This window comes from Alligator mississippiensis, chromosome 5, assembly GCF_030867095.1.
Source record: "Alligator mississippiensis isolate rAllMis1 chromosome 5, rAllMis1, whole genome shotgun sequence".
Taxonomy (NCBI): domain Eukaryota; kingdom Metazoa; phylum Chordata; order Crocodylia; family Alligatoridae; genus Alligator; species Alligator mississippiensis.
In genome coordinates, this window is record NC_081828.1 from 202,348,030 (window position 1) to 202,373,141 (window position 25,112).

At 42.0% G+C, this 25,112-nt stretch overlaps 1 protein-coding gene across 1 annotated transcript in view; it reads left to right on the forward strand.

Annotated features, from left to right (window-relative positions):
- PTPRN2 (protein tyrosine phosphatase receptor type N2) overlaps positions 1 to 25,112 on the forward strand; it is a 1,024,661-nt gene that overhangs the window by 668,868 nt on the left and 330,681 nt on the right. Inside the window, exon 12 of the mRNA XM_019498778.2 lies at positions 14,781 to 14,845. Coding sequence (XP_019354323.2) covers positions 14,781 to 14,845 — 65 coding nt within the window. The remainder of the gene's footprint in view (positions 1 to 14,780; positions 14,846 to 25,112) is intronic.

The window sequence follows — 25,112 nt, forward strand, 5'->3', positions numbered from 1 at the left end:
AAAGCACAAGAATGAGATCATGAGGAATTGATATAAAATAATATCAGCTGAGAACATTCAACTGGAAACGAACAAAAAAAGCAGAAAAACTGCTCTAGCATCTCTGATAACCCCTGCAAGGCTGATTAACTGCTATTACCATTTAGGTGTTTTGATGCCTATTCGCTGGAGCATTATAGTCAACAGAAATAGAAAGTTAAAGCAACCTGTTAAAATCTCAGGTATTGAGAAAATGAGGGAACAAGAGGGCTTATGGTGATGCTTTTAAAAAAAATTAAGAAATAGCTTTGATCATTTTATGGAACACCAGTTTCCACAACATATTTTAGGTTAGGAGGCAAATATTGCAAACACTTAGGATGGCTGAAAGAGATACAGGTGGTATCATTTCTCACCTTACAGTCCCTTGGTACCAAAATTCTTTCCTCCTAATCTAAAAAGTTAAAATGGAACAAAGTTTAGTGCTAAGCTATGCAGGGCCCAGTATAGTACATAATTATTGAGATTATAATTATATAATACCAAAACTGAAATGTTAAATGACCTGTAGTTCAACAGTAAATCCATTAAACAAGTGGTTTTAAAAAGTTGTATGTGGTAGTCCCAGTATTTAGGATTAGATGTTTGCATGCTGCATTGTAACTGAATTAACTGTGCTCCATTCCAAAAAAAGTCATGAGAAATGGGGGGTAACTTTTCCTGAACTTCATTTTCTATTTTCTGCATTAATTAGTAGAGCTGTGAGAAGCTTTGGTCCCTGATTAGATTTGGTGGAGATTTGGCCCAATTCAGTGGATGAATCTCCAAATCCGAATCGAATCAGGAGGCCCTTTAATCGCTCCAAATCAAATTGGAACCCTCTGGAAAGATTCAGCGATTTGGACATAGACACAGCTTTAAAAGTTTTTTCTACATAGCACAAGGTAGTGGGAGGCTCATTAATGCTGAGATTCTGGGGCTGTTGGAACTATTGGGAGTACTTCCGGTCCACTGAGTACTCCCAGTCCACTTCCGGTGAGTACTCCCAGTCCACTTCTGGGTTCACCACCGAGCATGTGGGGGGGGACCCCCATGCTCCTGTGGAACACTCTATCTTCCCCACCATCACAGTATTCACGAGCCATGCCTGGTACCTCGAGGTATGTAGAAAAAACATTTAAAGCTGTGCCCATGGCTAAATTGCTGATTCTCTGAATCAGCATCGAATCTTCAGATTCGGATTCACCCGAATCAAATCAGGGACAGTGATTCAAATCAACAAATCAAATCACTGTCCCCAATTTGGGCCAAATTCGAATCCAAATCAAATACGGCCTGTTTTGCACATCTCTATTAATTAGATCTACCTTGAACTACATATATTCAGTACAAACATACAATGTCAAAAATGGATGCACAATATTTTGCTTAGAACATCACATGAGTAATATTAGAAATATTGGCATCATTGTTAAAGTGATATAGGGTGCCTTTATGCTTTATGTGCAGTTCTCAAATATTTGTAACTTAGCCAAAGAAAAACTAATTTTTTTCAGGGACAATGAAATGCTCTTCCCAGTTAGGCATATTTACTTGCCAGTCTTCAGGCTTGCAAGTTTTTGGTACTGGAAAATTTCAAAAGGTATTGCAGGAAAATATTTGAAATGGGGAAAAAAGAGGGTGGGCTGCATGACAGGCAGTCCTCTTATCCAATCAGTGGTGAGGGGTAGGGGTGGGAGCCATGTTGCCTGCTTTCCTCTGTGCCAGCAGCCTCCCTCTCCTCTTCCCCACTGGCTGGTTGTACAGCCGGGCCACAGCAGCCAGGAGGACTACTCTCTCCTTCTGGGGAGCCAACATTTTATTTTTAATATTTTTTTTCCCTGCAGATTTCATGGACATTACCCGATGTCGTGATTTTTGTGAAATCTGTGAAATTGCAATTTGAGGAGGTCCCTACCTATAATTAGTTTATGTGTGTGTGCACATGTGTTTGTGTGTGTGTGTGTGTGTGTTCAGGGTTTTGATAATAAGGTCGTGAGTGGCTTATTCATGTCAACCCAAGTAAGTATCTATAAAATCTTCATACCAGGCATATATATGGTATATGTAGAACATAGGAATTTTACAGGAACTGTTTTAGGAATGTGATGAGAGTTTTTTAAAGGAATAGCAGAAAAATCCATCTGCCTGTAAAACCCACTACATAAATGCTGAGTAATACATGTAAGCCCCCTCTAGAATAAACTAGAATCACATTTTTCCTACTGATATATTTCCAAGGAATAGTTAAAGACAAGCAGACAATCAATCAGTTATTTTTTTAGAATAAAGTAAATAAATGCAAATAGGTATGTTAAGTGACCATACCTAAGATTATAGATGGAAATGGTATAAGCAAACAGATCATATTAAGTAATTATATAGGATCTTGAGACACCAGTCTTTAGCTGGTCCAAGACTGAGAATTATCAGGCCATAGCTTTAGACTGGGAATTTTAGGGAGGTGTTCCATATTTGGGGAAAAAGAACATTTTTCTTTGGATGATAGCTTTTTTTTATTTTTAATAGCATGTGCTTCAGGCTACATAGCTACAGTCAAATTCTTCTTTCAGGTACATGTGCACTGTGATGGTGGACCCCAGTGGCAGTTTTGTACATAGGACTGACTATAATTACATATTTAGTGAAAGTAATAGAAATTCTTTTTTGTGACCTTATAGCCTCAACTGTATTGCATCCTGTGCTGCGAGCTCTAAGTGGCCAAGCTACAAGCTGCAGTGAAAGCAGCAAAAGGGGCCTAATTCTACCTACCTCCTGTCAGTTTTATTGGTTTTATAGCATGTCTGTGCTGAAAATTGCCAAAGATGCAAATGATATTTTAGATTACTTAAGGCAACCAAGTACTATGGAAAAAACAACCATTTGAGCAGATTGGAACCTGAAATGTTGACATGGGAAATTAAATTAATGCAAGTGAGATTGAAACAATATCTAATTAAAATAATTTGAAAAATGACTTGAAAATTAGATTTGACATAGTATTTACTAGGTTGTCACCATTGCTACCATGTGGCTTAAACATTCATGCAGCCATTTTCATTGCAGGTCTGTCTGCCAGTGAGCCAGAAATTACACAAGAGACAAGAACTGATAAAGAACTTGCTCATTCACTTAGTCATGAACAGGAAGCAAGGAGTTAAAACAGCTGTTGCTCATAAGTTTAGGCTCATCTTTGACAAAGTGACCTCTTAGGTATTTGGAATAAGGAAACGTCTGAGTCAGTCATTTTTCATTTGAAGCTGGAACATGCAGGATGGTCATGTTATGATTTTATCTATCTATTTGCATCTCTAACCTGGAGTTTCGAGTAGCAATAAAGCAATGAAGAGTATAAGGTGACAGGATTCATAATATTGTTACTTAGAATTTGAAACCTTAATTCAAATAGGTTTGCAGCATTGAAGAGGGGTAAGCTATGCAGTATTAGTATAGAGATGTTTATAGTCCAAAGCTATTGGTGTTTATAAAAAGCCAGTAGAACGTCCAAGAATGTGTCTGGAGGGTTGCCCTGTTCAGGCATCTCAAAGCTGCAGTGTCATAATGGCAAATGTACTTATTTTCAAGTCAAGACTGGATACTTGAGCCCTGTACTGGGGTAACTGAAATGTAGTAGCCCGCAGTATTCAGAAGTTCAGATAAGATGACCTAGTAGTCCATTCAGTCCTTCAACTCTATGAATATATTGATTATACAGAAGTATCAGCTTTTGTTTTCATTAAAGATTATGGCTGCAAAAACAGGCTTGAACAAGTGAAATCTAAAGGCTCCAATTCTGTACATGGCTACGTAGGTAGATTTTTTAATTTATTTTTAACAAATTGGGATGAAAGTGCCATATTTGTTTGTATACTTCGTGTACCTTCCCCCCCCCCCCCTTCAGCCCTTCAAAGTTGTCTAAAATCAGCCCTTCAAAGTTGTCTAAATGGGGAAATGGGAAAGTTAACTTTCTGTGCTGGAACTGAAGCATGTAATAGCTGCCATGTGATGGCTCCCTGTAATGACTGCCATGGTCTGTGCTTCTCTACCAGCCCAGGAATGGGGAAGACATGTGCACCCTTCTGGGTCACAGGTATCTGCAACCCATTACAGCCACTGAGCAGTAGAGCTGTAATTCTGGTGGTGCAGGTAGAGATTGATGCTAAGGAGTGGGCTCCTCCCTGGGGCTGGCATACAACCATGTTGAGCCCATGCTATGGCAGTTAAGATCCTAGAAAAATCTTTCTTTCTTCATTCTTTCTTGCCAAAGCAAGGTGTGCATATTATTTGAGAGCCTGTAGTGTGAGTGTAAATGTGATATCTCTTGTCTTTCAACTGTCTTTCTTTTCCTTTCAACTGCCTTTCTTTTCTTCTTGCCTTTCTGTTTGCCTTCTTTCTTAATTTATCATGGAAATATTTAAGACCTTTTGTGGCAGACAATGTGTGCGTCTACATGTGCCATTATGGGGGAGCAATGCACTGCAGAGCTTATTTCTCCACAGTGTATTGCTCCCTGGAAGCTCCTGGGTGCACAGTTTATATGCGCACCTGGAGCACAGCACATTGAGCCAGGTCGCAGCAGCCTTGCCAGCCTGGAGCAGCTCCAGCCAGGCTCAGTGTGCTGCAGAGTGGCTGGCTGGGGCGTGAGTGTGCTTCGGAGGGGTGCTAACTAACAGGCAGCCCCAGCACTGAAGCACCCTTATGCCCCAGTCAACTGGGTCAGCTTCTACACATGCACTGCTGTATACGAAAAAACTCTGCAGCAGGGTAGGACTTGTATTTAAATGCCCTGCCCAGCTGCAGAGTTTATGAGTTTTGTGCGCCCTAATAGTGGCGCACGTGTAGACTCTGAGACATTTAGTTAGTCAGCTGCGCAGTAAACTTCTTGTGTAGACATGTCCAGTTTCTCCAAAATTACCTCATCCCAGGTGATGGAAGAAGTCAAACTAGATGATTATAATTGTCCTTTCTGGCCTCAAGATATAGTATCCAAACCTTACACACAGTCTGAGCAATATCTTAATGATATTTTTTGGGGGGGGGGGCAGGGTTCTTAATGATTTTATGAGGTCAGAAGTACAGAATATATTTGAAAAGAATGAAGCAAAAAAATATTTAGCAAAGCAAAAGATAAAATGCAAAAGCCTGACAAAAGAGTTCATCCTTAAACTTTTTCCTGAAGGACAACAAACTTAGGCTGTGTCGAATCACAACAGGAAATAAATTCTTGAGAACATCTGACTCAGGCAGATGTACAGTTGTAGAGAAAAGGACCATTATTACATAGAAGAAACAGTGCATTAGGAGACTATGTTATGCACAATGCAGAGGTCCCAAATAGAGAAAAGTACATCCAATGCCTTGAAGTAACACATCCAGAAGTCCATTAGCAATCTGTGTGGATACTTTAGAGGGGCGTACACCTAACCTATCATGTCTATATAAAGCGTATTATTGCTGCTGCAGAGTTCCATGGGGTCAAAAATAGCCTTTCCGCTTAGAATAATGGGCTTTGGATCAGCCTCTAAACTGCTGTGTGACTCAGTTTACTGATCTGTACAACAGAAACAATGAGCCAAATCCCACCTGCCTAACTCCCCCAAATAACCCTGTTGATTTCAGTGAGAGGATTACTGATGTCCACAAGCAAACAAGGTTTAACCAAGTAACATTTACCACCGCGATGCTTCGAGGATTGATTAATGTTTATATAGCACTTCCAGATTCTCAGATGAAAGGAACTGTACTATATAAATGCCAAGTATTATTTACTCCAACAGAGGAAAGGGGAAGCGTTAAAAAACATATAACATTTCAACTTCTTTTGGAAGGAAAAGGCCTAGAATGTGCTGAAATGTCAGTATTCTCCTCTATCCCTTATTTCTTCTAGTGTAAATGCCACTACAGTCTTAGTAAGTACATCAGCTGTCTTACACTGGGGCTCAGTTTTTGGGATTTTTTTCTTTTTTTTCTTTTTTTCTTTGCAAGGGGTAATATTGCAATCTGTGGCTGTTGAATGAAACAACATTAAGTTTTTAGTATCAAAACATTCTCTAACGTGTGTAGGGGAATGCACACACGTGTGTGGCATAGCAGGTGGGGTCTATCCAACAGCAAGAGAGCTGTCTTGCACTTTTTTGGCAAATAACATTCTCCATATGGTATTTCCTACAGCCAGGCTGTATGAGCCAGAGTCACGGTATATGTATGGAAGGGTTTGTACCCATTGATTTTAAGGGAACTTGTGTGTCTCAACAGCACACCCAGTGCCAGGTGCTGTGGGGGTTGTTCCATGAACTATGAATCTTTGTTAGGGATCATGTGGATCCTTATGGATCCTCTTCCTTAGCAAAACATTCCCCTCCCAAAGCTTTGACTGTTCAGGGTACAATCATGTTTATAGGGTCAACTTTGACACCATAGCTTACATGGTAACTGCTAAAATCACCAACATCTACTTTATAACAAATATCCTTGAACTCATCTCCTAAGGCTTTCCACTCCTAGATATTATACGTGGACTATGAACACTCTCCCCCTCTCTCCCACACCCCTCGACAGATCCTAGGGATGGGCCTGTTGCATCTATACTATAGGTATAGCAGCCAATGAGAAAGATATCTTTGCTAAAGAGAATAAATGATGCTCCTCAGAAAGTGCATCAGATATCCCTCAGGTTACTGGGGCTTTGAAACAGTGACAGCCTCTAGATTTAAGCTCAGTAACTCAGTAACACTCTCATCGTGCTCTCTAATAGAGCAAAGCCATTAAGTTGTCCCCATTGTAATTTAGATCACAGAAGAGACTTCCACAGATTCTTTCAGGTTAAAATAACTGGTATAAAGAGAGTAGGCAAAATTATTCCACTGTAGCTACGTGCTTAATTATATGGAATACTGCATAAATTGTCAAGTGCAAAGAATTATTCTGATAAATTAAAATACTAATTAAATAGTCTATTGCAGAATTTTGAGAACATTATAGGGTTCCGCTTCTTCAGGTAATTTGCATATCCTTCATCTACTGAATTTAATTTTAAAGGACTTCTTTTTTGTGTATTTGGAAACACTTTTTGTCTCACTGGAAGATTAAAAAAATGAATTTATGTTGCTTGCTGCTTTTTTTTTTATAGCTTTCCACAAATGCCTCTCTGCTGACAAGTTTGTCAGGCCTGTGTTATAATTTCAGGAGTTTAAAAATTGACCATAAAAATAATTTTGCTAGAATTTTGGAATAGAGGATGTTGGCTAATTTTTTTCTGATGCATTTTGCAAAATAAATATTTTCTAATCTGTACATGCCATTAAAAACTAAATTTTAGATGATTTAGGTATTGATTTTAGATGTAATTAAGTGCATCTAACATTTTAAGGGCTGGATTTCCAAAGCATTTTCAACTTGCTTCTAAACATCTGGGTTCACTTTTCCATGATTTTCCATTCATGCTTGAAGATGTCCTGTCTTTGAAAAGCTGATAACCACCTTGACACATCTGAGACCAAATTTTTCAAACTTGGATACTTAAAATTAGGTGCCTTAAATAAGTGACACAGTTTATCAATGGTGCTGTCAACTTAACAGCTGCCACTGCCTTCAGCAGAATTTGCTGATAGGCAAAATCCACTCGGCTGTTATAGTCATGGAGTCGTAGTCATAGATAAGTGGCACTGGAAAGGACCTCCAGAGGTCCAACCTCCTGCCTGAGACTGAATCCACCCTATTCCTAGCCAAACCATCCTTTACAAATCCATAGTCTAAACTCTACGCAAGATGGCCATCAACCCTGACACAACATGAATCTAACACCCTAGCCTGCCACAAGTAAAGCAGGGGAACCACGGTAGGCAGTGTCCTGCTTCTACGAAACGTTATCAATATATGCTCAAAAGATCCTGGTAGAGAGCCACAACCCCCACTACAGAGAAGGGAAAAACCCCCACAATTCCTTCCTGACCCCAAATATGCCAGCTGTTCTGACTCTGAGCAGAAGGGAAAGACCCATCAAAGCCAGAGATTTTGATCCCAGAAGGAGCATTGGCACACCACAGTTAGCCAGCAGCCAATGCCTCTGAGGAAGGTTTAAAAGCACCCTGACATGCAGCAGAAAGGATGGAAGAGGGCAACCAGCAAAGTCAAGAAGCCTGGTAAATACCTGTAGTAGAACATAGGCATAGCTATGCCTACATCATCCCTAACCAGTGGGTGTCCAACCTTTTCTTGAACACCTCCAGTGATGGGGAGTCTACAACTTCCCTAAACAATCTGTTCCACTGCCTCACTGTTCTAACAGCAAAGACAGTTTTCTGATATCCAATCTAAACTTACTTTTCTGCAACTTCAGCCCGTTGGTCTGAGTCCTTCTCTTTGCAGCAAGAGACAAAAGGTGCTTTCCCCCTTCTTTATGGCAGTCCTTTGAAGACTGCTATCATGCCCCCTCTTAAGTGTCTCTTTCTGCAAGCTGAACGTGCCTCGCTCCTTCAGCCTCTCCTCATATGACTTGCTTTCCAAGTCCTTTATCATCTTTGTTGCCCACCTCTGGACCTCCTCTAACTTCTCTGTGTCCTTTTTAAAATGTGGAACCCACAACTGCACACAGTACTCCAGATGAGGCCTAAACAGTGCTGAAAAGAGAGGCACTATCCTATTGCCTCCCATGTCCTGCACCTAATGCTTCCATTGATGCATCCCAAAACTGCATTTGCCTTTTGTGCAGCTGCATCACACTGCAGACTCGTACTGAGTCTGTGGTCTACCAAGACTACCAAGTCCTTTTTCACTGTGCTGCCATCCAGGTCCCCAAATATGGATATGGACATTCATGCCTGAAAGACTGGGCCTGAATTGTCTTTAAATGTTGTTACATGTAAACAGTAAAATAAGACAAGAAAAACAAAACAAAACTTTATGTATATCTTAACAACCCAAACAGTATATATCAATGTTAATGTTCAGAAAAACTCAGTAAATATTAACTGAGGGGTAAATATTTTTTACAACATTGAGTGAGTTTCCTATTGAAAAACTAGATTAGCGAGGTGTGTTTGCTTATTGGAGTAAACCTAAGGTTTCAGATATTCAGAAGTGCATCCTCCTGAGTTCCTAGTGCTGTCATGGCTAGGTTCCGAATTGCTTATATATAACAAATCTCAAATTGGCTTTGAGTGTACTAGGGGTAGAAGATGAGGATTTAAACATCTGTCCACCTGATAACAGACAAATGTCATTTACATTCAGAAACCTTTTTTTTTTTCTTTTGGACATTTGGTTGCTGACCATCTTAATGCAGAAAATTGCACATCTAAAGTCTTAATGCATGGCAATACTGTATTTACTCATGGGCAAAAAACCCTCATCTTGGAATCGCATACAAGGGCAGTGGAGGGGGGAGGGTGGCTGTTGTGGGCCAGACTTCAGCCCTTCCCTGGGATCCAGCCATAGCCACAGCTGCTGCCTGCACCCCTCCACTAGTGCTCCCTACAGCCTGTGCACCCCACCATCTCCCCGCCTCCACAGTTTCTGCTCCCCCACCTTCCTCTCTCCCTCTGTCCCTCCCCCTTGCTCCATGCCTGTAGGCTCCATCCATGCTGCAGCCTGGGGCACTGAACATGGCCTCAGTCTGGCCCCATAGCAGTGGTGTACAACCTACTGGGCTGCAGCTCCACTCAATGCCCTGGCCTAAAACAGGGGTGGAGCCTGCTGGCATGAAGCAAGGGTAAGGTGGGGGAGAAGGGGAAGCAGAGGCTGGGAAAAAGTAGGGGGCAGAAGCTGGAGGGGAAGGTGGAAACAGGCAAGGGGAAAGGGGAGAGGAGAGGCTAGAAGGAAAGAGGGCCCAAGGCTGGGGAGGGGAGCAGGCACAAGCAGGGGGCAAGCTGTGTGACCTCACCACATCCCCTGCCTCCCCACCGTATGACCTCCTGCAGAGGTGGGAGGAATAAATTAAAGACAACTCTTCAATAATTACATTCTATACATGAACAATTATTACAAATTTATCATTTTTCCATTTATAGAACGTAATTATTGGGGGGGGGCCTCTTAAATTCAGGGTTATCTTAGATTCAAGTATATATGGCAATATATTTAAAGAGTACTTTGAATTTTTACTTGGTTTCAAACCTACTTCTAAGCTTGGTACATATTCAGCTGATAACATCTCACTGTCATATTTTTGCACTAGCCTCCTGATCACTACCAAGCTATACAAAGAGACACCTTGCATGATGCTTTAATCATGTTTACATGTATGGTTACAGTTTGCTTTAGATCATGTGGTTGTGAACTGTTGGACAGAGAGTATGCTCTTGAAAGTGTTTGCACCACAACTAGGTGGCATCTGTGTTGGAACGCCAGAGTCATATCTTCTGCATTTTCAAAAGTAATCGCTGTGTCCTTGGTGGTGTATCTCCCAGCCCTTTTTTGAAATAAATCAATCAGTGGTTTGTGATCTATTTCTGCAGTGAATCTCTGATGATACCTTAAGTCATAGAATCTTGTACATCCATAACCCAGGCCAAAGGTTTTTCACCTTGTGCATAGAATTTTTATGCAGTGGTCATAGCCCTAGATGCATATGAAACTAGCAAGCAGTCAATTCCATGATATTGTAATAGTCCAGATTCATCTTTTGAGGCATTGAGTTTGATGTCTTTTAATGGATCAAAGAACTGTAGCACTGGGGCAGGAAGGCTCTGCTGAAAAAAGGACTGGGCCCCTCACCACTTCTGCTTTTAGCAGGCTCCTGCAGCCCACAGGATGCCTGGTGCTGCCTGGGAAGGGGCTACTTCACCCCATGAGCAGTGTGGAGGCGGGGGTCTGCTGGCAGTGAGAGAAGATGGTGGGGACAGCGTCCATGGTGCTGGAAGCCCAGGCAGGCTTGTGGGAAAACTGGATTGGGCTCCCCCAAGCTGGGGCAGCACCCAACCTGCTGCCAGGCCACCTGGCCAGGCCCAGAGGGTACTGCCACCACAGAGGGAAGGACCGCCTCCTCCCCCGCACCCAGGTCAGGGGCTGCCCAGCCTGCTGGCAACTCAACTCCTGGCTGCAGGAGAGGTGGGCCAGACTTGATGGGCATGGGGTTTGGGTGCCCAGCCCGGCTCTGGAGTGTCAGGCATTGGGGGATGCGGGTGCAGGAGCTTGGCCTGGCATCAGTCAGTGCTGGGGAAGCCCCTAGATGACGGCACGCTGCCTCTCTGTGTGGCAAGGTGCCAGCAGGGGGTCCAGCTGAAATATTGATATGCAATGGTCCCTTCATTACAGCTTTTCACAGCTTTTCTCATTTTTATAGGCCCCCTCTATTTTAGTTTCTACAATTACATTTACTCATGCCCCAGTATCTATCTTGTAGATAACATAGGTGCCATTTGTCTGCATTTTAATTAGCCTACATTTCGAGCTTTGGGGCTGTTCTTGAAAAATGCTTAGGAGCACTTCTTCCTCTTCACTTGAGTCTGTTTTTGCACTTAATAAATTCAATAATCTTCATTGTATATATGTTGATACTTTCTCTGCACATATTAACACAATGGGCCAGTTTATTATAGCTTCCACATCTTTGCCCAAATGCAAGTCACTTTTGATATTCATGCTGGTTACCACATCACTGACATTGTTTATGACTTCCCACATGAATAGGCTTGCCCAGATTGATTTTTGTAGACTTTTGTTTTGATGGTTTAGTAATGGTGCTAGCAGTCACTTCTTGCATGTCTTTCTCTAGGCATTTTACTTGTGTTTCTGTTTGTTCTGCATCTTTCTGTATACATATTGCCTTCTTCTACTGTCAGGTCCCCTTCTCAGTAATCACACACAGACTGTTTACTGTAACATCTAGGACTATTTGGCCTTTAATGAAACAGTCTGTGAGTGTTCCATATCCACAGGACTAACTTTTTAGTTTCAGGTCTGTGACAAACTTCCACAGTTTCCCCTTCCTTTTTGTGTTCTCATCCAGAACATTTATTTCTCATAAATTATATATTTTTTTAGGAACAAAATGATCTTTAAACATTTTCATAATTTCTCTAAGGCTATTTTCTTGCTCCCCTTCCTCCTCTATGTATAGAAGGCATTGCACACATCCAGTGGTCCATTGCCTGGAACTGTTAGGAGCTGACCAATCTTTTGCTCTTCCTGTACTACATAGTGGGTACATCTACACATTGTATTAGCATGGAGCAATGAACTCTGGCGCAGTGTGCCCTGGAGTTTATTGCTCCCGGGCACTGTGGTTGAACAAGCACCCGGGACTGCAGCATGTTGAGCTGGGTCAGAGCAGCTCCAGCTGGCAGCGCGCCCGGGGGCTCAGCCTGGCAGCCTGGGGATGCTCTGACCTGGTTCAATGTGCTGCAGAGGAGCCAGCTGGAGCATGAGTGTGGTCCAGTGTGGGGCTAACCAGCAGGCAGCCCCCACACTGAAGCACCCTTGTGCCTCAGCCAATTCTGCCAGCATCTACACATGTATTGCTGCGCACTGAAGAACTCCACCATAGGATAGTACTTGTACTTACAAGTACTAACCTAGGGCAGAATTAATTTGTTTCCTGTGGCCTAATAGGGTCACACATGTAGATGTTGAAAGTTTACTGCAGAGCTAATTAGGCAGCTTCACAGTAAACATCTTGTGTAGATGCTCCTACTAGCACAGAGGGTGGCATTCTGCACATGACCTGCACTGGGCACCAAAATGCCTGGGTATGGCTCTGATGCTGTGTCTTCCATGTTTGCTACCATATTGTATCCTGAGCTTTACAGTGTGGAACTAACCCCTTATTATCTACAGAAACTTGTATACAACTATTTATACTACAGAGGTAAGAAGAGCTTGCTGCTACCTTTGTGGCTGGCCTATACCTGCTCTGTCACCCAGAATTTCCTGACCTTACGCAGAGTCTCATGGAATACCACATTCTTGGACACTGTGCATTCAGGAAGCCTTACTCTGCCACATCTACTTTCAAGTGATGGTTTAATTCTTTCTTTTAATTTTGGCAGATGTTTATTGCCATGAAGTAGGAATAAAATACTGGTAAAATTGTTGCTTGAGTTGAGCCAATGTTAATGCCATAAAGGTATTTTTTTACGTGCGTCTTATTGAAAATCCAAAAGTTTCAGTAATAACGAGACTACAGAAGACAAAAAATAAAACCTTATCTCTTCTGGCCAAATACTTTGTAATTATTATAGAAGTTAATAATCTAGCAGACTCAATATTTTCTTATCAATCATATAAGCAGAATAGAACCAAGGATGGGGGTTTATGTTGGTTTGTTTATTTGCACTGTATTTACATGACATATGCTATGTTGTGTAATTGTATTTATTCTGTGCTGACAGCAGATTGTAAAACCTTCTGCTGGCCACTTACATTTATCTTAACAAGCTGGTTAAGTTTTCAATTTCTGTGAAGCATCTTAATTTTTGCATTTCTCATAAATGTATTTAGATGTACATTCTATAAATTAATATGTTGATGCAGCCTCAGCATGCAGAAGTAACATGCTGGAACCTAGGAAGTAGGAGAGGGGGGTTGATTCTAGGGATTCATGTGTTTATTTAGATTTGGAATTACTAAAAAATACAAGAAAATTAATATTCAACTGTAACTCCTACACAGCACCTCAGTTCAGTGTTACCTAGTCCAAGAGTATTAAGCAGCTCAAGTACACAGGTAGCCTTTTTGGAATTCCTCACCTTACCGTGCTAGTGTATTCATCTTAGGCATTTGTGATAGCGTATGCTGGGTGGGTTTTTGCGTGTCTGTGCTCAAAAACGTGAAAACGTGGGTACGCAAATGTTTTGGGGTGTACAATCTGAAAATCAGGCACAGGGAGACCTTAATCCTAATCCTGGCACAGGCTCTGATTCTCTGACCACCTGTGTGTGAGCAATTTACTTCCTGACTTCTCCGCCTTGGTTTATGTCTATGCATTTTACCTTATTCAGACAGACTTCCCTGAAGTGCCTAAGTGAATTAAATGACCATATCATACAGGATTTTTTAAAATCTTTAATGGTTCTATTTGTTTTGAATACTGTTTCTTTTTTTCATGGATGTGGAAAGTGTTAAAGGGAAACAAAATCAAACATTGAGATAATTCATTTAAATATAGGATTACATTGTAGGGCAAGCTATTGACCTCATCCACAAAATGGGGATCATTCTGTTTATTGTGAAGTATTTGCATCTGTAGGTTATAAATACTGTAGAAATATTGCCCATAGCTGTAGCACCAGGAAGGTGCCTAGACAGAAGATGACTAAGGCCTAGATTAGGGGTATAAAGAGAGAAAATGGAAGTCCATCCAGGGGGCTCAAACCGAACTAGGGAAGAAATTTGGTCTGGCAGAGGTCTATTAGAAGGAAGACTCTGTCAGTAAAATCCTGTATGACCCCAGCAGTCATTGTAGGCACAGAGCATTTTAGAGTTCTGATAAATCCAGACCCCATTTAATATTATAAAATTTCTAATAGTTTCTTGGGTATGTTTTGTTTTTATTCTTCTCTTCCCATAATTTGCAAATTTAGGGGAGGTGTAGTATACTGAAGGTAGCTCGTCTTGTTTGGTTTTTTTCTCTTTTAGATAATAACAAAAAATTAATGCCATGAACTCAATAGCAGAGTTGCTATCAATGAAAGATATTCCATAGATAAATGGAGTTGTATTGAATTTGTTGGCAGGGGGAAAAAGCTTAGTTATATAGTGAATGCTGCAAACGCATCGAAGTCCCAGCTTTGCCTTAACTCTGTAAATCTTAATTTTCCTAACAGCTGTCAACAAAGACAAGCTTGAAAAAGCAACTGGACTGAAAATCCTGCAGACTGGCATGGGGGAGGTAAGTGACTTGGGGGGCATTTTGTATTGTTAAAAACATTTTAATTGTTCTTTTATGAAATTGTAGAGCTCATGTATGTCAACTACTAGTGCCTTTTTATGATACAGTTGCATCCGTCAGAATACAATCTGCTGCACAAATAGTTCTGTATCCCACAGAGAAGAAGTTCAATTTTTAGGAATAAAGCTCGGTGGCCTTTAAAAAATGTATCTCATCACTTTGTTGTATACGAGGAACAAAATCCCAAAACATAAGCAAAGCAATTGCAGTGTATTATTCCCCCTAGGTTTGAGTGCTATCTTGTCTAGACCAATGAAATCTAAACTTGGGGCAAAGAGCTGGCAGATGTAAGGAGGAATGTATCTGTGCACAACTTGCTTATTTTCAGTGTCTTTTGGGCTTAACTAGAAATATAAATATGACTCTGCTACACTATAGTGATATTACTAACAAAAAACTCAACCAAGTAGTTCATCATTATTATTAATAAAAAATGATGTTATCTGCTAAGAACGCTGTATGAACTATGGTGGGTTATAATTCTGGTGCTGATTTTATGGACATAATGTTTTTTCTTTTACTTTTAAATTATTTTGTTAGTGGAGAATGTTCAGAAGTTTGGGCAAATGCTCGGTTTTTATGATTATATTATTCACAGAATTAAGGAAAACTAGTAATTGGTTAAATATTGAAGTAGATTAACTATTTGTGATTCATTCTCAGTTTCTGGAATCTCCTGTTCTTTATCCATCCGTAACAAACAGCCAGTCCTCCAAGGGATTGCACATATGAATAATGAAGCAGTCAGCCCTAAAAAGTTGGCAATTGCAAAATCTTCTGTGTACCCAGAACTTGCATTAGTTTGTGGATCTAAAGGTAATAACTATAAACATACAAACATGCTCGGCTAATGTAAATCAGAGAAGCTTCATTGACTTTTTTAGAGCTGTGCTGCTTTACAGTACTTGAGGTTGTGGTCTGGATTTGCAGAATTGTACTCATGTGGCTAGGCCCCCTGAAGTCTGTGGGACTGGTGCTAGTAAAATGACACCTGTTTCTAAGTACTTGGATGGTTGGAGTTTCTAGGCATTATCCAAAGCCTGTGGAAGTCACTGCAGAGTGCCATTGACTTCGAAGTGCTTCAGATAAGATTCTCAGGGAAGAGCCTTATTTTGCATCTTTGAGTCTGAGATGCACTGCAATAATTTAGCAGATGGTGAAGTCAATTCTAATTTTACGCATTATTTTCAGAACTTGGTACTTCACTTAAATAAGGAAAATATTTGTGATTTAGAAAAGCTTCATGGAGGGGAAAACTTGCCTTGAAAGCATCTGCTTTCGAGCTAAAAGGGTGGAATGAAATGGAAAAATGAAACGAGCATTGGGAAGTCTGCAGAAATGTTTCAGTGTACAGAGTATCACTATATTGTTATAGCATACAGAGTATCACTATATTATTATTATTATATTGTTCTTGTTTCCTCGGTGATTTTTAAACTCTGATTTGAGTTACCGAATCAGTTGCCGGTGTTTTGCATTTTTTACAACATGGTGCATTTTTAGCAGGCAATAAGTGGAAAGAAACAAACCAAGCTCAGGCATATATTTAAATATATGTATTTACTAGGTATAGTGACCAGGTGGAAAACAATCAAGCTGTTTATAACATTAAGATGGGACCTCTTTGATTCAACTGCTGACATATTTTGTTGGATGAGGATGCACAATCTCTCTGGTGCATGCTTTCCCCTAAGAAGTTTATCAGTTACAATTGTACACACACAAAATACATTTCTGAACAGTTTTACCTCATAAAAATAATATAGCTCTGTGATTAAGCCAGTCCTTTGTCAATTTTTTTACACTCTTTTCCCCCAAGCTATTGTACAAGGGCTTATGAGAACTAGCAATGAAATGACTAAACGTGTACTTTACTGGAGACTGCTTAAATTCAGTCCCAGTAAGCTACAGCTCTTTGTCAGACATTACTGTCTCAACAAAAATGGATTTGCTATGTGCACTCACCTGTTTTGCTGTGGTCTCGTCCAGTGGGGCTATCTTAAAGAAGTGAGAATAGTAGTTTATGGCAAACACAGCTTTTTCCAGCCAATGTAAATTGAACATGGCGTACTCCGACCTGGACTTTTTCACTTCACTCAGTCTCTATTTTTGGCACACATTATAAGCCTTAACAGTTTCCCTAATGTCTGTGGTCATCTGAAGCATGGAATATGAAGCATCCTTGGTTCTTTTTTGGGAAATGAGCCCTAAGTGAATCTCAGATACCCATTTTAACATTTTTCTGCAAGCAGTCTCATGAATTGCCATCCTGATGTCTTATGCAACTCCTTAAATTGATAGTAGGCATGAAAAATATCTGCTTTTGGCTGCCCTGTGTTTGTCACCTTAATTGTTTCAGCAGGGACCCATCTTCAGCAATGAGACCGCCAATCTCAGTCATGTTTCATCTGACTGGACAGGGTGTTTTTTTAATTAGATTGTGATGTACATGAACTGGATTTTGTTCCAATGCACTTATGCCTTAGCATGATTGTCTGTAACCACCAAATATCTCCCAGTTTTGTATTAAATATGGAAATTATGCATTTGTAGATGAAAGAATAATCTTGGTACTCTTGGACTGGGCAGTTTTTTGGGCGATGGCGAAATACAGTTTGTAGTCTAGTTCAGCTACTTCCAGATTCCATAAATATAGACATGAAGATCCGGATCCTTTTCCAGCTCTTAGGCCCCTATGTGAACTTGATTTTGTATTTAGGTATTATTATTGTTATTTGTTTTTGTTGGTTGGCTGGTTGGTTAGTTGGTGTTTTATTTAGCATTAGCCCTGCACATCTTTTTCTTTCCAGAACTGCTCAGGGCATAACCTTCTTCTGTTTCCTTTCTTCACTCAAATGCCTTTACATTATCAAAGTTCAATCTATGTTATTGTAAAACATCTCAAACGGAAATTGTAGAAATGGTGTCTCTTAAATAGGCTCAGCACACATTCTTTTTTTCTAAAGGCCAGAAACCTACTGATGTATCAAACAGAGAAGTATTTGGTAGCATTCCTGTACTCCATAGTGACAGGACAAGTAATGATCTTAAAATACAACAGGGGAGATTTAAGCTGGATGTTAGGATGAACTGACTATGAGGGGTCAGTAAATTAGCTCCACAATCTGTTCTTTTACTATTTTGGATTCTCTATCATGTCATCAGTGTCACCCACCCTGGATTTCTGCCTGGTGCGGGTGAATGACTGTCTGTGACAAATGCTAATTGTCCTGTTAAGCACTAATTCTGAGCCTTCCGGTGATGTCTCTCAGAAAATTGTTCCCAGATTTCAATCATGATCTGGTGTCTTATCAGAGACTCAGCCACTTAAATTGCAAGCTTGAACCTTCAGTCTGAGGTCAGCTACAAACTCTTCTGAGTTTAACTATTTTTTCCCTTCTGTTTAGAAACATGTCATAGATTTCATAGACATTATGGCTGGAAAGGACCTCATGAGATCATCAGGTCCAGCCCCCTGCCCAGGGGCAGGAAGTCAGTTGGGGTCAGATGACCCCAGCAAGATAAGCATCCAAGTGTTTCTTAAAAGTATCCTGAGTAGGTGCTTGCACGACTTCTAGGGGGAGTCTATTCCAGATTCTGGATACTTGGACAGTAAAGAAGTTTTTCATTATATCTAGTCTAAAACGGTCTGCCAGCAGTTTGTGACCATTAGACCTTGTCTTCCCTTGGGGTACCCTGGTGAACAGACTTTCTCCCAGTTCCTGATGCACACTTATGTACTGCCACCAGGCCCCCCCCTGAGCCTTCGCTTCTCCAGACTGAAGAGTCCCATGCCTCTCAGCTTCTCATAAGGCCTGCTGTCTTGACCACTAATCATGCACGTGGCTCTCCTCTGGACTCTGTCAATGTCACTCAGACCTTTCATTTTTATATGGTATATTCTTCAATTTTTTATAATACAATTTAGTAGTTGGCCATTGCTTCATTCAGTATGGAGCTCTAGCTGATCAGGGTTTTGTAACATGAGCCCCTGCAAGAGACAACAGCTGGTTCCAGCTGGCATTTGTAAGAGCCCCTAAAAGATACAGTTCCCCTAGTTACAGCTACAGATCTGCTGGAATTTGCTTCCTGACAGTTGCACAGCCAAACCGCAGCAAAGCCCAGTTCATTTTTTTCCTTTTTTTTGAGAAGGCCAAGTGAACAGGGCCCAGACAAAGCTCAGTCTCTCAACTGAGGTCAGTTGTGACTTCAATAAAATTTCTGTGACCTTCTCATAGCTTATGCATTTCTTTAGTTAGTCTGTATGGTGCAAGTCTACCCTGCTCTCTGCCTTTTAGACGCTGGAAAAGAGTCTGACGACTGGCTGAAATATCCAGGAAAGGGCCAAAACCAATCTGCTATCACTTGACACAAGCAAAGGAAGAGGCAGGTCCTCTTCCTGGGGCTGAGGGGCAAGGGGAAAGGTGACTGGAGACTGCTAGTACCAGAGGAATTGCTTCTTTCACATAACTTCATGAGTTTTTCTGTTTGAATAATAAATGATACTCTCTGTAGCCTTAGACTTTGGCATGTCACCGGTTCTTGCTGGGGCTGGCATGAGCTCACCAGCTTATAAGTACTATGTTTTAAATTTTTCTCTACCAATTTCCTAAAAAAAAAATGCATAAAATAGTCCAGTTATTAAACTTTTAACTGCACCCATAGCTTGCAAGCTGCACTGCCTTTTGATTCACTTATATTGTGACAGACATCAAAGTTAAAACAGCTCTTTTAAACTAAAAAGTGGAAATTTCACAAACCAAATTAAGTGAAATTAATGTTCGGCTGTGCACCCAGATGTTCCAAAGCAGATCCATCCTATTTTGACATGTTTCAGGGGAATCTCTGTTATCTGTATTTTGAACAGTTGAGAAATATGTTGGAATGACCTAATATTTATGCTGCTACAATCAAACATGAAAATCAATATTTGAAACATCATCACAGGGGATGGTGAAATATGCAGCTGAAAGTACAGGGGAGGGAACTTTCTACAACAAAATAAATGCCTTGATGAGCAGGAATCAAATGTCCAAATGATCATCTTTCCTAATGTAACAAAGATATTAAATCTGAACTATTTGAAGTCACTGTGAAAACACATTCTCAGACCTAACACAATTGTATACTGGCTGTAGTACTTCAGTATCTTGCCAGATAGACTCAGTGTGGAGAAGGCAGTGGTGGTGATTGGGAGAGAGAACACAAGCAGTGTCAAAGATAATATTCCTCTGATTAAGCCAGATGGCTGCCATTTTGTAGGAGAGCAGCTAGCAGTCTTACCCAGTTTGGCTATTTCTCATCCTTATTTAGCTAAGAGGGTTGCACATGTTTCTTTCAGTGAGGGATGGATATCGCAGCTATTGCCATCGACTGATGTCATCGAAGTGGGCTAGTGCCTTTTCCCCCATGCAGTGACATTTGAAATCTCTCCAGAAACTGAAGTTGCTTCAGATTTTGATTAATGGCTGGTGTTGAAGGATATCTTACTAGAGAATGTGACATCAGTATTTTTCAACCTACTCAACTACCATGTGGAAGTTAAGCCATTAGTTGTGATACTAAATAGGGACCTACAAAAGCTGCCTCTTTCCTTGGGCAGTTGTAGTCAGCAATGGCACAGAAACTGGAGTCCTGCTTGTATAAGTTATTTGTACAGTGCAGTCCAGCTCATCTGAAGTACCTCTAATCTAGCTAGCTCAAATCCTGGCAGCAGCATAAAGCGGTGCACAGACTGGCTGCCCAAGTATTTACCAGGGTTTCATGGGGGTTTTGCAGCCCAGCTGATCCCCATGCTGCAACAGTTATGTTGCTGTCATAAGCAAGCTAGTTTAAAGCCAGTTTACAAATATCAACCTGGGCCACAATCACTCTCCTGGATAGTAGTGTAGCTATACCTTGGGAGAGCATTCTTTGTAAGGGTCCTCAGCTTTGGAAGTTGGTACCACCACCACGTGTCTGTAAAATAGTCCAGCTAGGTTACTGGTGGTTACCAGGGATCCTAGTTTTTGCTGTTTAAAAATCCCAAAATCGCTGGTAAAAAGTAAAAAAAATCAATAATTCTCTGATTTAAAAGCCCCAAATCCACATTTTTCCACAATTAAAATGCAACACCACTATATACATCAGTATATCAGTCAGGAGTGAGGGGCACCAGCATGACTGCAGGGGTGGGGGGCTTTAGGTCAGGAGTGAGGGGCAACAGTCTGGGCAGGGGCAGGGCACCGGTATATCAGGGCTCCTCAGCATCACAAAGCAAATAAATTCTAAATACCTAAATATTTCGGCATATTTTTAATCATGGTAAATCAGAGCTCCCCCTGTCTGCTTCGCTCACCAGGATGTAGGCCCAGCACCTGCCTCAGACCCCCCCTCCTGCCCCACTGCAGCCCCAGCACTCGGACACAATCCCCCAGCACTGGCAGGCACCCACAGAATCCCACACGTGCACACGCCAAACCCACATATCTCCTCCACACGTACACAACCCCTCCACACGCCCATGCCACTCGCACATATGCCCCACACACAGCCCCCCAGACAGTCCCCAAGCCCTGGTCCTCCAACCTCACTCCTCCCATAGACTTACCTGAATCCAGCTGCTGGGGCTGCTCCCATCACCCTATCTGGCTTTATTTCCAGCTCTGTGTGTATGTGTATGTGTGTGTGTGTGTGTGTGTGCGCGTGCACACATGCACACACATGTGTGGCCCCCTGCCTCCAATCACTCTTCCCCCGCTTCCCCCAGCCCCAAGCAACTCCAGTTTGGAAGGGGAAACCCATTGTTTCCTGGTCTGAAGGGGAAAATCCATTATTTTATCCTTTAAAGGGGGAAATCTGCTTTTTTCTGTGGCAAACAGAAAACCCAGACCCCTGGTGGTTTCTATTACTGTGTCACTTAATGCTATGTCACAGTTCCCACAATTATGGGAAAGAGTTCTTTAATGTAAAGGAGTACTTGGAACAGAAGACAGGAGTTCCTTTAATGTATGTATGTTTGAGTCTTAACAAATGATAACTATAAATTTATATTGAATATTATTAACATTTAATATATTAACTATTTAAAATAAACACCAAATATTGATTAAATAAGACCATATAAATACTTCAAAAACAGTCTTTATGGAGGTATGGTGAAGAGTGGTAACATTGTTACCCAAGAATAAAGAATATCAGGTTCTAAAGTGGTGTTACAATTCAAAATTAACTAAGGATATTTAAAAAAATACTGTATTTATTTAAATATAAGATAAGAGTTTTCCCCCCAATGAGCATGGGGAAAAACTCTCCTTGTCTTAGATTTGCTTACAAGGAAACCTCATTAAATATGTTGCCTAACATTAAACTGCTGCCAAAAGCAGAATATGCTCGATAATAGAAACTAACTATGAAGCTCATTGAAATGCATCCAGCACTGAGCATGACCATAAAACACATGGCCCATATTGAGCAAGCATGCTGATGGGGAATTTTTTGGGGAAAAAAAAAAGTTATATATATACATCCTCTGTCATAAACTTTCCATCACACATCTCAAACCACATTAAGAAACCCGCACACCCATTACAATAAACGCACCTGCTTTCCTGTACCCCACATACTAATAGGGAAGGACAGGTTAGTACAACCCATCTGAATAAGATACGTAGCAATGTCCATTGAACTCAATCCTCCTCTGTGCTGACTCTCCTTCAAGTCATGGTGAGTCACTGCATTGACTATATTTCAGCTTCCTCTTCATTCCTGAAGCTGAGCTGTGCTTTTATTTCCCATTTCCAGTCATCCCTGTTTCTTTGCAAGCCTTACAGGTCTGGCAGACATCACCAAACAGAACCCAAACAGTTCACCCAGAATCCCTCTGACCCCTGCTCTCTCAGCCTGGCACATATAATTAGTGCAGTCCTTCCGTCCATGAGTGGAGCTGGATCAAGTTCACCTGTACCTCATCTGCATATACATTTTTGAAGGATCCCAGGACTCATGACTGGTTCCAGTCATGAGTAGGTGGGGTAATTAACACATGGATCCTTTGTGGAGGGTATCTGGAGTACACACACAGATTTAGCAAGGTTAAGCTACCCAGATCAAGGACAACAAGAACTCCTTTTTTTTAAATAACTAGTGAGTAAAGAGAAGGTACCGGGTAACATGGGGCCGCTGCAAGACACGCTAGGAAATCTGGTCATCACACCAGATGACAAAGCTAACCTATTTAACGATTTCTTTGCCTCCATTTTCCTGAGCAGGGATCAGGTCACTGCCCCGCCCCCCACCAGGACCCCCATAGGACCCAGGGGAGGTACACCCAGGGCTAGGGTCAATGAGGATCTAGTCAGGGAACTTCTAGAGGGAATGGACATATTTAAATCAGCTGGTCCTGATGATCTCTACCCCAGAGTGCTGAGGAGATTAGCAAAGTTCATTGCGGGTTCCCTGGCGTGGCTTTACGAGCACTCGTGGTGCTCTGGTGTTGTGCCAGAGGACTGGAAAAGGGCCAATGTGGTTCCCATTTTCAAAAAAGGGAGGAAGGAGGACCCAGGAAACTATAGGCCAGTTAGTCTTACCTCGATTCTGAGTAAGCTTTTTGAGACAATTATCCTGGCGCATGTCCACAAGGGGCCAGCAGGGGAGATTATGCTTAGGGGCAACCAACATGGGTTCATTAGAGGCAGGTCCTGTCAGACCAACCTGGTGGCCTTCTATGACCAGGTCACAAAATCCTTAGACGCAGGGGTAGCAGTGGACGTAGTCTTTCTGGATTTTAGGAAAGCCTTCAGCACTGTCTCTCACCCCATTCTCATTAAAAAACTAGGGGACTGTGATGTCAACACCTACACGGTCAAATGGGTCACTAACTGACTGGAGGGTTGCACCCAGAGAGTGGTGGTGGTTGGGTCTTATTTGACCTGGAGGGATGTGGGCAGTGGGGTTCTGCAGGGGTTAGTCCACGGGCCTGCACAGTTCAGCATCTTCATCAGCGACTTGGACGACAGGGTAAAAAGCACCCTGTTCAAATTCGCAGATGATACTAAGTTGTGGGGGGAAGTGGGCACGCTAGAAGGAAGAAATAGGCTGCAATCGGACCTAGACAGGTTACAGGGGTGGGCGGATGAGAACAGGTTGGGTTTCAACACTGACAAGTGCAAGGTGCTGCACCTGGGGGGGAAGAACCAGCAGCATACCTACAGGCTGGGGAACTCCCTTCTCGTCAGTGCAGAGGCAGAAAAGGATCTTGGATTCATTATTGATGCCAAAATGAACTTGGGCTGACAGTGTAGGGACGTGGTCAGGAAGGCCAACCGCACCTTGTCATGCATCCACAGATGCATCTTGATCAGGTCCAAGGAGGTGATCCTCTTCCTCTATGCGACACTGGTCAGGCTGCAGTTGGAGTACTGCGTCCAGTTCTGGGCACCGCACTTCAGGAGGGATGTGGACACCATGGAGAGGGTCCAGAGAAGGGCCACTCACATGATCGGGGCAGCAAGGCAGGCCCTATGAGGAGAGGCTACGGGACCTGAACCTGTTCAGCCTCCACAAGAGAAGGCTGAGGGGGGATCAAGTGGCCGTTTACAAACTGGTCAAAGGGGACCAGCAGGCATTGAGGGAGTCCCTGTTCCTCCAAGCACTACCAGGAATGACTAGAAATAATGGCCACAAGCTGGCAGAGGGTAGATTCAGACTAGACATCAGGAGGCGCTACTTCACTGTCAGGGCAGCTAGGATCTGGAACCAACTTCCAAGAGAAGCGGCGCTGGCTCCTACCCTGGGGGTCTTTAAGAGGAGGCTGGATGAGCACCTTACTGGGGTCGTTTGACCCCAGTACTCTTTCCTGCTATGGCAGGGGGTTGGACTTGATGATCTACTCAGGTCCCTTCTGACCCTACCAACTCTGAAACTATGAAACTAAGATGTGGGGTTACCATGGCTTGAAATGCCGTTGAGTATGCTGGGACCCAGCCCAATGTACTAGATGCTAAATGTTGAGCCTTTGGCTTTGGACTAATATCATGCATAGTAGGCACATTTATACATGCAATTGCTTCTACTAAATAAACTCTGGTACAATTTATGTTGGAGTATACCACACATTTGTATGGTTACCTAGGGCTGCAGTACACTGAGTGGGGTGGAGCAGTCCTGGTTCACAGAGGGTCCAGAGGAGTCAGCCTGCCAACCTGGTTAAATGTGCTGTAGTGGGGAC